Genomic DNA, 14,737 nt, shown 5'->3' with positions numbered 1-14,737 from the left:
TCAGAAATATAATAATAGAGATAGCCTAAAGACAATATTAAATTGACAATAGTCTGATGGGTGACAATATTGTCAATTGTCAAATTGAATATGAAGAGACAGTGCAGTTTAGTTGGAATTGACACAGAGGCAGGGAAACAGAGCACCAAAAAGGGACTTTTTCAAATCCTCTGAGGCTCCTACAGAGTTACATGCAGGTAAGACCTTTTGACTTCTGTATAGTAACAGAAAGAGCAGATTCGGATGTTTCCAAAACACTTACCTTTGACAAATAACTCTCAAAATTGAAGAGATGAGCTCTAGTAGAAAATATCACCTTTTCCAAGAACAACTGTTCCATGTGCACCAGAGATAGCCTACACTAACATAAACTCATGAAAATGCTCTTTGATTTTGTTTTATTGGGTAACATATTATAATGTCACCCAAGCCTTCATAAACACAACCAAATCATTATTTTTGCAATAGTGTATTACATTTATTTATTAGACTGTTATTTTGCTGTCAAAATAACTGCTCATTGGCTCAAAGTAGGATCCCTCAAGGCCTTTCTAGTGTTAATAAACTAAACTGACTTTGAATGGCCTTTAGTTGGAGATTAAGGGGCTGTGCGCATTAGGGCCTAGTCATGAAGCCACTATTGTCCAGTTATGGAATGAGGAGGGAATTGGCATCTAATTAATGACTGATTAATTACTTATTCAATCAATAGCCATAGCCTATGGGTTTGCAATAGACCTATGGTATTTCATTCAATCCAATGGTTTATAATAAGCCTACTCCATGGTCATTGTCAAGGCAGGCAAGATGAATTTGGGAGTTATTGAGTTATAGAGACAAACCATCACTTTTCTTCTGACTGGCACACAGACAAAGGGCAGTTGCCCGTGCAATGCATGCGTCGCACGTGGGGGATAATCCGTTCCCACGCGCGATTGTTAAAGCCTCTTCTCTGGCAGATTAAACCGCGCGCTTCTAACCAACCATCTGTTACCAGCACCTCACCACCACGTGCACACGCACACTTCCATACACCGGGATGGACCGGGAGGCGCGAAGCCGTGGAGAAGCATTCGCTTCATCAGAGGGGTGCGGATGATGCCGGTGCTCGCTAGGCAACTCAGGCGATTCGGTAGGCCTATCTGAGTGACTGCCCGCTTTTTTGTTTGAGAGTTGCAAGTGGAAGATGATGCTCATTCATGCTAGCACTGTAATGGGATGAAGACATCCGAAGGAGGTTGCAGGGTTTCCCAAAATCATTATCCAACAAGTAGGGCTATATTGCGCAATTTAGATTTTGCATTATTGTTCCGCAATTTAAAACAATTAATTTTACTCATAGTCTATACCAAACATTATAGCCTGTCATTTTACAGGCCTAAAACCTCCACAATACACTGTTACCACACTGTTATAACTATCGTTTTCAAACAATCATACATATGTTTTATGTAAATGAATTTAGCCAAAAGAATACCCTCATAAAATATGATACCCAGTTCAAGACAGTTCAAAATGTGATATATTTTAAACCCTCATCATGTCAATCTATTCCCATTCAGTTGGTAAGTGGGCCTTCACACGCTCTACCACTAGAGGATAGTATTGACTTTGGGACGAAATACCTTTTAATGTTACAGTAATGCGTGAACGCTATAAAAATTATTTGATGAAATTGACAATCTTCCAAATAGAGTAGGTATGTTAAATATGTGTCATTTAGTGAGAGCAATAAAATGATGACAGTCACTTCAGTACATGAGGCAGTCCAGAAATGTGACAGGACAATACGCCTCCTTCTAATGCAATATCTATCCATTGAGTGCGATGCTTTTGTTACATTGTCATGAAGATACCCTGATCATATTATGGTTGATAGTACAATTCAATTTATGGAAACTTCAAACGTTCATGCTTTGCTGAGTCGCCTTCAATTTGGGACTTTGGAGACATGGGCCGAACTGGGACCATATGAAGCCCGTATACCCCAATGTGCTTCTGGACGGCATGAATACAACGGCTTGGTTGACTGACAGAATGATCATGAGCATACTCACCTTTATCAATGTATTTCTTATCAATGAATGTCAATGGTGTTATCTCATGTAGGCTACTCTAAGTATTTTAATAAAGTGTATAAACGTTTTCAGTTTTCAGTCAAGTGGAAACAGTTTTGACAGTACGTACTAACATTACAAAACAACACAAATTGAGCTGTTAAAAAACGATACCATTTTAACTTATCTTTCAAATGAATACCATCAAAAATAATACGACTTCTGTGTAGTGTGTTACACTGAATTCCCTTGTAATCAGTAAGGCTTTCGTGTCTCTCGTGCACACTGAACATTTAGTTACGTTTCTTTATATGTTGAATAGCATAATTCTTAAGAAAAACACAATTAACCGAAAGAAAAGGTTATGTATTCCAACACACAACTGTAACAGTCAAAAACAGTGCCAATGTAATTCTCAAAGAAGGCGGTAGCACATGCATAGGCCTATACGTTTGTTCATTTATTTGAATATCAAATAGTTGTAAGACAAGCATTTTTGGCTCCAGGCTTGAACAAGTTTTTATATTTGGCTATACAGTATGCCTGTTGGGCTTCTGTTGGGATTTGTGTATTGGATACTTATATTTCACATGTAAAAACAACCTTAACAGAATGTAGCCTATATAGTATTGGGCCCCGTGTAGCTCAGTTGGTAGAGCATGGCGCTTGCAAAGCCAGGGTTGTGGGTTCGTTTCCCACGGGGGGCCAGTATGAAAAATGTATGCACTCACTAACTGTAAGTCGCTCTGGATAAGAGCGTCTGCTAAATGACTAAAATGTAAATATTCCAATTTTTAAAACAATGAAAACAATTAGTCTTGACAATGAAAAACGTATTCGGAAATATCATTACATCTATCATGAATTGGTTCAGAAGTGTAAAAATGGTGGCTTCATCATTGTGTAAACACACTGGTAGCAATATCTATGTATTGTGTATTTCAGCCATATTGCATTGTGTATTTCAGCTATGAAAGACCGAGGGGTTAAAAAATGGGGGTGGGTAGCCTACTTCGACATTCTATTTATAATTGGCTGAACAAATTTCGCAACTGCACTAAAGGTCATTGAAGGAGTTGGCTTGAAAATAATCTGAAGATTTTTGGACATGCGCAGATGTGGGATGCCATATTGGAACGAGCTCTGTGCTGTGCAGCTGCAAGACGTCGCTCGCTGGCTTCCACAGAACGAAAAGGCTCGCAAATTAGACGCGAAAAAAACATCATTAAGGTAAGACAGGTGACAGGTTGGCGCTTCTTTAAATATTTATGTAGGTTACTAATCCAGAGCCGTCGTTTTCTCGACGAAATATCCACCGTGAGAGGTTTTTCCTGGCGTAAACCTTTAACCACTCCGACTCGAGGCTGTTTCTCTAGAAACAGAAATACTGGCGCTTTCAGGAGCCAAGTTGTTCAAAGTGTTTTTACGTGCGTAATTATAGCTTTCACATGCGGTGAGAAGGTCGCTTCGTGGCACTTTCAATTTAGTTGGTATGATTGTTTTTCTTTATTGAAAGGCATAATGTAAACCTTGATGCAAAAATAAATTGGTTACATAAACATTTATTTTAATGCTTGCGGTGCGTAGGAAAAACACATTTCAATAAGCCTGATAAATGAATTTCCATCTAACGGTCTGCTTTCCACTGAAAACGATAAAATAGTGAAATGCTCATAAGTTCACAACCCTGACTTCGTTTTAAATGTTCATATTTACAGTTTAAACGTCTAGGTGTGTCATGCTTTTTCCACACATAGGTGCGCAAAGGCATCGGAAAATACCGGACATTGCCAATATGTCAAACCACTTTCAACATGGCGGGTTATGGTGTGTAAAAAACTGCATGTAAAATCTTTGAATGAGGAAAAAATACAATTACTGCAGTTAACCGTCCAGTTCCAGTTTCTTTTGATGCACATTAACGAGCTCTAATGAATTAAATTAGAAGTGGACGTTTAGCAATACCGTTCGAGTTTTTTTCCGCTGCAATACTTTGTGTGCAAAGTACATTAGCGAAGTGCCAAATACAAATTACTGACTGCGTACGCACTGAGAGGACGTCGGCGACACCCGTATCCCACAAATGCACAGTAGGCCTAGCTACATTTCCTGTTTCACTTCATCAGCATTAGCAGTTACAATCTATTTTTACTCGTTATTTAGTAGACAAAGAATAATGGTCTGATGAACGGTTCCATTTGTCTTTTTAATCATCCATCAAGGTTTTAACATCAATCTTGATGATTGTAAAATTGCACGAGGTAATTCTCCCAAACCGACTTCATGCCAAATGTGTATGACGAAGTTGCTAATTGGGTTAAACCGCGCGTATATCCATTACATTTTTTATTTATTTATTGCGGGCGGTCAGCAAATCCGTAGTTTAGCTGCGCATTATTCTGATGATCTCTCTTCGGGATTACATTCAGCTCCATAATGAATATAAAAAATAAAGCCACGTTACCAAATGAACAGTGATGTGCATGTGCACTCTCATGCGTATTCAGGCTGCGTATTGCCATAAAACCCTAAAACATACGGTAGGTCCGTGGCTGTCATGTGAGATCGTTTTTCCTTGGTACTGGTGTAGCCTAGATGGAATGGAAGCAAGCAACATCATGGAGAAGATCTCGCCTCTTTACTGTAAAACCCTATGAAGTGTCCAGGGATCTGGTATAGGGATAAAGATCACGGTGATCAAGGATGCATGGTTATTGATGGTTTTATTCATGTACTCCTCAGCGCCGTTTATAATCGATCTTTTGATAACACATGCCATTGTATGTAAATGTCCCTGATAAGGTTCTAAAGGAAGAACAGATAAAACATTGATGGATTGGCACTGCTCTGTGAGTGAAGACAGAGAATTGTATTAGCCAAGAACAACTTACATTATTAACACGTCTTTCACAGTGAATTACTTAACAAAATGATATGGAAAACGGATGTATTAAGTCATTAGGTCAAGGCTGTGACTTGACATCATCAGTTCAAAGGTGTCTGCTATAGTTTCAGGTGAAATAATGGCAAGGTAACCACATCCCCAGGCTAATTGCTCACGGGAAGTGTCTGGCTGACTAGATTAATTGCAATGTAAAGAAAGCCACATTTCGTTTTCTCCACTAAGAGTCTTCAGTGAGGTGTATGCATGAATGAATCACAGGAGGTTTAAAAAAATATTTTTAATTTTATTTTGACCCGATCAATGTCTGGAGGAGAGATAATGAGTCACGTGGCATAATAGTCAGCCTAACAGACACAACGGGCTCTGCGCAAAAAGGCTGTACAATGATTAGCCTACATCAGATGTTTTTTCTTCAGAGAAGATAAAAGCATATTATACAACATAACATTTGGAATAAGATCAAACAAGATCAATTTCCATCTATTTTCGATTATTTCTGAGTTGATGGAAAAAGTAATCATATAGCCCTTCTTGTGTGATGTTACTCAAACAATGGCTTGATGCTGGAGAAGTTGACTGAAGCTGCTGATGTAGGCAGTAGGCTAGCCATTAGTATGTTTTCTCATTGCCTCTGTGCATTGTGGCCTGTCTGTCTGTCTGTCTGCCCGGGGCAGTTGTTGTTTGCACTTCAGTTTTTTAAATATGTCAGTCAGCTGATCTCACACAGCATCACGGGCTGTTTAAGGAACACACCAGGCTAGATGTGCCATAGAGACAAGACACTATATTCTACTGATATATTATACTAATACATCATAGATACTGATAAATAAATAATACATGGATAAGAGCATCTGCTAAATGACTAAAATGTAAATGTAATAAATCATGAAATCTTTCATTGGATGTAATATTATAGATTACATAGAATGAATGGTGAGTGATAAAACAGAGAAGTGTAGAAATCGTTGAGAGATATCATTACTCTTAACAGGATCAATTGTGTCATGTTGATACCTAAAAACAAAAACATGATGGGAGATAAGGAAGGACACACCCAGCCCAAATAGTGTTAGTTCATTTGTCAATTCCCCATGAAGTCTTTCTATTGTCCTGGTTGGGGGTTTTAGAGAAAGGCAGCTAAGGGACAGCGTGTGGAGCCTACTGGACTCATCGAAGCTAATCAATAACACCGCCCCCCTCCATCTCAATCTGATGAGGCTTTAACCAGGAAAGACCTGTGTCTCAGATTAATCCCCAGGAGACAACCTGGGCTGCTCACTGGGATGCTGGGGACCAGTATGGACCAATATGTTTTCATCCCAGGAGACAATATGGGCTGCTCACTGGGATGCTGGGGACCAGTATGGACCAATATGTTTTCATTTAGTGGTTTAGTTAGGCTGCTTTTCGTCAAAAAAAACAATGAGTGAAAACAAATTATCAGAATTGAACTGCCTGTGTAAACACAGCCTTAGATCCTCTTGACTGAATGCAATAATAGTGAACCTTTTCGATTTAAATCAGTGACAACATTTCTGGGATAAGTGACCCTCTGTCTGTGAGACAAGTTGCCCGGTTCTCTTTATCTGTAAACCTACATGTAAATATGTGATTTTCTCTGATTATGTCCTAGACATTGTGGTTTATACTACATTTTAGTTATTTCATGGACCTTGTGGACTGTGATCTCTGATAGTTTCTGGACTGAAGTCAGTAGATGGATCCTATGTTTGCGTCCTGGAGAGTGTGGACTATCAGGCAGAGTGGAGAGGAACAGGGGCCAACATCATGTGAGTCCAATTAGACCAGCTTGTTGTTTACGCTATGGATAGATGTGTGTTTGGATCCCTGCGTGACAGAGGACACATGAAGCAACGAGTTGATTTAAATGCATTTCCAATGATGTTCCTCATGCTATAAAAACGGATGATGACAAGCACAGAACATTGCCTATTGCTCATTTGAATGCTTAGGCAAATTGTTAAGTCTGCAGAGAGTTGTTTTTGTGTATTAGTTTGATTGAAGGGCATCAGTATGAATCAGCTCTTTGAATCAGTGTTAATTGAACAGTTGATGGAAGTGGGTGCAGTTAGAGTGAGTCATTGCGGAGGCTGAGAGAAATGGCAGTTATCCAAAAATATCACAAACGTAACCATGATCTGGGAAAGAGACAGAGTGGAAAAATAATAGGAAAATATTTAGTTTATTTTTCTCCAAGATCTTTTAAATAAAGCAAAAACTAAATTATGAGTAAATGATGTCTAAGCGTTATGATTCCTATATGAGTGATTAAGCCTTTTGAAATACCTCTTCTTTCTTAATGGTTCATGTAACGCTGATCTCTGTGGCATGGTTATTATGAGGTTCTGCTGTGTCGGTCCTGGTCTTCTACCTTATTTAAACTGTGATTGGTTATCTCTTGTGGCTGGAGAGCTGTGCTGAGGTATGCAAATCCACAACAGCAGAAACTGCACATTACTCTCGCAGACTACCAAGCAGAGACATAGAAACACACTGTGCTGAACAGGTATTCTATGCTGTACAAATATAATTAGTAGAACAGAGGCTATTCCATCTGTTTGGTCTGAAATAAATGCCCATATTCTCTTTCGTTACTGTTTTAGTGGTAATTGTTTAGATGGACATGATATTAATTTTATTGCTCCATTCCTACTTAACTCCTCCTTTGTGTGACACAGTGGAGGAATGAGGGAGATGCAGTGAAGACTAAGGAGTCTGAAGACAGACGGACTAAGGGTAAAAAGGTAAAGGTTACCAGGAAGAGAGAGCAGGATGCAGTCCCGCCCACAGGACAGGCCGTTCGCCCTCTCCACAGGAAAATCCCACAGCCCGACCAACGGGAGAGAAGAACAGGTGCACTCAGGTGAGGGATTTTACCTACACTTTTTAATCTTCGATCCCTTCCTCATTTTTTGTTTGATGACACATGAAGGGTACAACCATTCATCTCCATTGTATCACAATCACAACAGGGGGTTGTGGTTTTAAAATGCTCAGTGATTGCATTGAAAAGCAGCCATTTTCCAATTTTTCACATTCCTTTTGAGATGCCACACCATTATTGACCTTCACCAAGTTCTCAGAATGCGTGTAGTGCGGGAATATTTTTTTTGTTTTGATTATTCAGCAGGAATCTGCAGCAGCCACTGTGTCAAGCTGTGAGAGAATCTGGTCCAGTTTGCCTGGTCAGGGTCAGTGGTGTGGGGATGTGTCAGCTGACTTTAGAGTCATAGTTAGTCTCTCTGTCATTGTTTTCCTGTGTTCACTTCCTTGTTCTGTTCAGCCCTACAAGGTGCTTCTTATCAAATGAACAGACTGGAAAAGGGGAACTCGGATGAAAAGTAATAGAAAACAGGAAAGTTTTGTCTGGCTGAAAGGATAGAGGAAATGCAACTCACCTAGGAGCATTTTCTCAACACTACGATTGATCTAACATCTTTTTAATTATAAAATATATTTTAAAGGATTTTTAAAGTGCTTTTCTAAATCCCAAATACGCTTGAATGACAAGATTACTTTTTGTTAAAAGCGTTCGTAACATGACCCCTTTTGAATCAGGTTGAGATGGATAGTGGAAGGTATGATGTCATAGCCTTTGTAAAGGTCTGGGGATGAGGAGTGTGAACACGCAAACACACACACACACACACTACTATGTGTAAGGGAGAAGATCAAGCCTAGCTGATTGTTTTCAGAAAGCCCCCTACTGCAACAGGTAGTTTCTTCTCTCTCATTGGTGCAGGTTAAGTCCCACACACTCAGTCCCATGAGACACAGCCTAGAGGAGAAACCACACAGAAGGAACAAGAGACACACACACACACACACACAGAGAAGACACATTATACCTTGTCCAAGTATCAGTCTCCCACGGGCAAATTGAACAGTTCTCACCTTGAGGAGAAACATTAGTGGCATTACGTGGAACACACACACATAAAACTCACAAAAAATCAGATACATTTTCAAGTGACCTAATTTTGGATGGTTGAAAAGAGACAAAACTTTGTTTCAGCTGGTTCCTGCTGTGTTCTTTATAAAGTTCCTTCCCCATAGATTTTGAGAAATGACATTGGTGTGTGTGTGATCAGATCTCTCCCTACTTGTCTCATTAAATTATGACGTATTTGTTTACACAGTGACTTTGATCGTTGCAGAATGAAGGCGTAAACATTTTTCCCACTCCACGCAAAGTGTATTTCACTCAACTCTTTCGCTAGGGACTGAGGAAATATACTGTTTTGTTTACAACATTATTCCTGTTTCATTGCTTTTTCTCCACTGCATTGTAATTTATTTTAATGTTATTTAACCTTTATTTTGACAGGGAGTCAATGCTGAGACCAAGGTCTCTTTTCCAGATGAGCCCTGTTTAGCACAAGAATACACATAAAAATACAATATACAGTTGTATGAAAAAGTTTGGGCACCCCTGACAATTTCCATGATTTCCATTTATAAATAATTGGGTGTTTGGATCAGCAATTTCATTTTGATCTATCAAATAACTGATGGACACAGTAATATTTCAGTAGTGAAATGAGGTTTATTGGATTAACAGAAAATGTGCAATATGCATCAAAACGAAATTAGACAGGTGCATAAATTTGGGCACCCCAACAGAAAAATCATATCAATATTTAGTAGAGCCTCCTTTTGCTAAAATAACAGCCTCTAGATGCTTCCTATAGCCTCTAATGAGTGTCTGGATTCTGGATGAAGGTATTTTGGACCATTCCTCCTTACAAAACATCTCCACTTCAGTTAGGTTTGATGGTTGCTGAGCATGGACAGCCCGCTTCAAATCATCCCACAGATTCTCAATGATATTCAGGTCTGGGGACTGGGATGGCCATTCCAGAACATTGTACTTGTTCCTCTGTCGTTGTCTTGTTGAAATGTCCAGCCCCGGCGTAACTTCAACTCTGTGACTGATTCTTCAACATTATTCCCAAGAATCTGCTGATATTGAGTGGAATCTATGCGACCCTCAACTTTAACAAGATTCCCAGTACCGGCACTGGCCACATAGCCCCACAGCATGATGGAACCCCCACCTAATTTTATAGTGTTTTTCTTGGAACACTGTGTTCTATTGCCGCCATGCATAACACCCCTTGTTATGACCAAATAACTCAATCTTTGTTTCATCAGTCCACAGCACCTTACATAAAATGTAAATGTAAAAATGTTATTCCAAAATGAAGCTGGCTTGTCCAAATGTGCGTTTGCCTACCTCAAGCGACTCTGTTTGTGGCGTGTGTGCAGAAAAGGCTTCTTCCGCATCACTCTCCCGTACAGCTTCTCCTTGTGCAAAGTGCGCTGAATTGTTGAACGATGCACAGTGACACCATCTGCAGCAAGATGATGTTGTAGGTCTTTGGAGGTGGTCTGTGGGCTGTTTTTGACTGTTCTCACCATCCTTCGCCTTTGCCTCTCCAATATTTTACTTGGCCTGCCACTTCTGGCCTTAACAAGAACTGTGCCTGTGGTCTTCCATTTCCTCACTATGTTCCTCACAGTAGACACTGACAGCTTACATCTCTGCAATAGCTTTTTGTAGCCTTCCCCTAAACCATAATGTTGAACAATCTTTGTTTTCAGGTCATTTGAGAGTTGTTTTGAGGCCCCCATGTTGCCACTCTTCAGAGGAGAGTCAAAGAGAACAACGACTTGCAATTGGCCACCTTAAATACCCTTTCTCATAATTGGATGCACTTGTCTATGAAGTTCAAGGCTTAATGAGTTCACCAAACCAATTGTGTGTTCCAATTAATCAGTGCTAAGTAGTTACAGGTATTCAAATCAACGGAATGACAAGGGTGCCCACATTTTTGCATAGCCTATTTTTCACATCTGATTTAATTTCATACAACTTAATATTGCTACAATAAAAATCTTTGTCTGGACAATACCCCAGTACTCAGCTTTTATTAGAAAATGAATGGCATGCCACTGTGATCATTTTCTGTGATGACAGAGTTAATTATTATGCAGCCTCAGAGGGGTGCCCAAACTTTTTCATACGACTGTACACATTCAACTACACATCCATGTACACATTAAAATACTCGTTATTATATACAACAATACATGAAAAGCAAAACACAATCATAAAAAACAGACCCATTCTCCAGTAAAACAGGTCCCCTAACAGCAGTCTGAAGTGCCCTAGAGGCCAAAATTCCTCCAATTTTAAAGTGCATTGGGGATCATTCCACACGTAAGGTGCAAAATAACTAAAAGCAGATCTACCCAGCTCAGTGGAGATCGAAGGAATCTCCAGAGTTAGCCATCCCTGAGACCAGGTCTGGTATCTTGTACGTCTCTATAAGTAGCGGTGTAACGGGCCACCAAACCCACAGATCAGTACGTGTTGCGGTTTTGGGGTCACGGTTCAGTTTCAGTACTGCGGGAAAATGAAATGCCATGCTCAATGTTCAGCATTCATAATGTTCCTGGCATTGTCTGTTGTGACAGGATTGTTATGTTGGGCCTGTCAAGTTTCCACTCTGTTGCTACGTTTGTAACCATGTGGGAGGTGGGAATTTACGAGTTGTGAAGTCTTAAATATCAGATGGATGCATTCATGTTATTTGAACAAGCAGCGTCAACCATAAACTAAAAGTACAACTATCATGCTTGTAAACAAATTAGAGTCCAAAAACCACCAGAATGGATTTATTTTAACTGTCGAAAATACTGTTATAAAGGCCATTTCCTTAGTAGTTGACGTCAGAGGTCACCATGTGAGAGAAGTGGGTGCTCAGGATGATAGACGAGTTCCCCTAGTAATTATCAGATGGAGGGCTGTTGAAGTGGAATTTTTTTAGTCGTATGTGGTATATTCCCACTTCCTTACTTGGTTACGAATGCACCATGACACTGCCTCCTTAAGTGCCAGATGCACAGTTGTGACTCTCAGAAAGGGGGCTTGTCTGTAGCATGGGATATCTCCCATTCCGGGGTAATGTAATGGCCTGTCACTGTTAAGAAAGTGCAACACAGGGTGCATTGGCCAATTCATTGAAAGCTTTAGCTTGCTTATAGAGAGCGGGTACTACCGGTTTGCTTAAATGGGTGCAAGAGGGAAGTTCGTAACGTGGCTCGAGCACTTTCACAAGGTGCTGAAACGGTCTATTCCCAACCACCGAAAATGGGCGCATATCCGCGGCTATAAACCAAAGACTGTAAAAAAAATATAAACATAGTCTACCTATCGCTCTTGTAATTTCTTTGGCCCAGTCAGAACCAGCTGCCAAGGAATGCTTGAATGCAGAGGTGAAACGATGTTGTGTTTCTTTGCGTTTCCGTCTTGCTCCAGTATACTGGGGTGACGTCAGCGTATGTGTCAACATATTTAAGATGTTGGCAGCTGCATAGGCTATTCTCGTTGAGCATTGGCGACATACTGTAAACGTTTTATCCACAACTCTCTGTCCGTCGCCGTTGTAATCTACTGGGAAGCCAAAATGTTCCCAAACTGGAGATTTAAACAATGGAGGATCCCCCAATTCTGGTTTTATCGACCCCCACCACTCGCCATCGTACAGAACTAGCTCCCAGCGGCGCCTCACAAAAGGACCGTTTTAAATGCAGCAATTAAGATTATAATTTTGATTACAATGTGCGCATAGGCTCTAGTTGTTTGAACGGAATAGACTGAAAAATAATGTTCCGCTCAGATTTACTGAAGAGGCATACATTTTCATACTTTTTTCCCCGTACTGGTTCCCCGTGGGAATCGAACCCACAACCCTGGCGTTGCAAGCGCCATGCTCTACCAACTGAGTCACACGGGACCTCTCAAAGCCTATAGGGCTAGTTTTAATTTTTATGTATTCATTCGGGTTCACAGTGCGGCCCGAACTTTGATACAGAATGCAGACGTGTATTGAACCTATCGCCTGCAATAAATTATGATAAACCGCTATGATAAACTGCGTCCAATGGCTTCAATACAGTGGCAGCTGCATTCATATAGACGATATCCCCCTAGTCTAAAACCGGTATGAATGTCGACTGAATGATTTGTTTCTGCTATTTAATTAAATAAAACATGTCATTATTGAGTGTGATGCTGTTATGGTTGTTTTTGTATGGTGATTTTTATGTTTTGTCATGTCAGTGTAATTGTGACTGGGTTGGTGGCAGTCAAAATGACTGACAGTGCTTTCTTCCAATCAGACGCAGACTCCATGGAGGAAGAGGCAGACTTTAATTGGGAGGAGTACCTAGAGGAGACGGGGGCGACCGCTGCACCCCACACCGCTTTTAAACATGTGAGTGAAAAACACACGTTCTTTACATTTCCATAACCCTCACAACATCTTGTAAATACTGTTATTGAATGAGTGGCATTCATGCAAATCCTTTTAAACATGTGTTTGAGTGAGAATGTACTTTAGCTAATGATGTTAAACACAGTGTAGTTAGGCTTAGGCTTACCTGCTGAAGACCACACTCAAATACAGTCACATATTCAGTCACTGCTGTTGACGGAGACTCGCATACCAGAGATGACATACCCTGTTCTCTCATTGTTGCGTCTGTGCATTCGGAAAGTATTCAGACCCCTTGACTTTTTCCACATTTTGTTACGTTACAGCCTTATTCTAAAATCGATTTTTAAAAAAAATTTCCCCTCATCAATCTACACAAAGATTTTTTGGTACCCTTTCCCAGATCTGTGCCTCGACACAATCCTGTCTCGGAGCTCTGAGGACAATTCCTTCAACCTCATTGCTTGGTTTTTGCTCTGACATTCACTGTCAACTGTGGGAACTTATATAGACAATGTGTGTGCCTTTCCAAATCATGTCCAATCAGTTGAATTTACCACAGGTGGACTCCAATCAAGTTATAGAAACAACTCAAGGATGATTAATGGAAACAGGATGCACCTGAGCTCAATTTCGAGTCTCATAGCAAAAGGTCTGAATACTTATGCAAATAAGATATTTCTGTTTTTTAATACATTTGCAACCATTTCTAAAAATCTGATTTCGCTTTGTCATTAAGGGGTGTTGTGTGTAGATCAATGAGGAATTGTTTTTATTTAATCAATTTTAGAATAAGGCTGTAACATAACAAAATGTGGAAAAAGGGAAGGGGTCTGAATACTTTCCGAATGCGCTGTACACAATGCATGTGTATTTTGGCATCATACACACGTAAATTCCATTTAGCATTGATTCCATTGAATCCAACCCACACCAAAACAGCTGGCCTGAACCCAACCCACACAATTACTCAGAGATTATGACTCAGGCTCAATGAAAGTTGTGAAAAGGTGGAAAAAGGCACCTATACCTTATATCCCTCAAACTCAACTCTAGATGTCGAAGCCAGTGACACTGCCTTTTCCCATTGTTTCCCCTCTAATAAGGGACTGATTTAGACCTGGGACACCAGGTGGGTGCAATTAATGATCAGGTAGAACAGAAAAGCAGCAGGCTCTGGACCTCGTAGGGTAAGAGTTGAATACCCCTGCCTTAAATGTTACAGTACTTCCCAGTCTTGCCTGTTGTAGTGTCAGACTACCAGTAGTAGTAGTGAAGCCTGATAGACAGCTGTTCTTCAGGAGGCCTGCCACACAGCCACACAGCTGCAGGGGACTATGGGAAAAGGCAATATATAAGTAATCCTACATAATGTAGCAGAAAGAAAGGAGCATACAGTTTGGTAGTAGACATCACTTTCAGTGGGTTTAATGACGTTGACTGATTTCATAGATGTCAGTTTAAGCGGG

The 14,737-nt window shown here is 40.2% G+C and overlaps 1 protein-coding gene across 1 annotated transcript in view; it reads left to right on the top strand.

Moving 5' to 3' along the window:
- The first annotated feature begins 3,185 nt into the window (after positions 1–3,185).
- Positions 3,186–14,737, top strand: part of LOC311140716 (scm-like with four MBT domains protein 2) — a 34,421-nt gene continuing 22,869 nt past the window's right edge. Inside the window, 3 exon segments of the mRNA XM_084175901.1 lie at positions 3,186–3,287; positions 7,665–7,849; positions 13,174–13,268. Of these exon segments, the coding sequence (XP_084032027.1) occupies positions 7,759–7,849; positions 13,174–13,268 (186 nt within the window). The 5' untranslated portion in view covers positions 3,186–3,287; positions 7,665–7,758.

This window comes from Coregonus lavaretus (genome assembly GCF_964263955.1).
Source record: "Coregonus lavaretus genome assembly, chromosome: 13".
Lineage (NCBI taxonomy): Eukaryota > Metazoa > Chordata > Actinopteri > Salmoniformes > Salmonidae > Coregonus > Coregonus lavaretus.
Note: the sequence above shows the minus strand (reverse complement) of the source record. Positions and strands in the feature narration are given on the sequence as shown.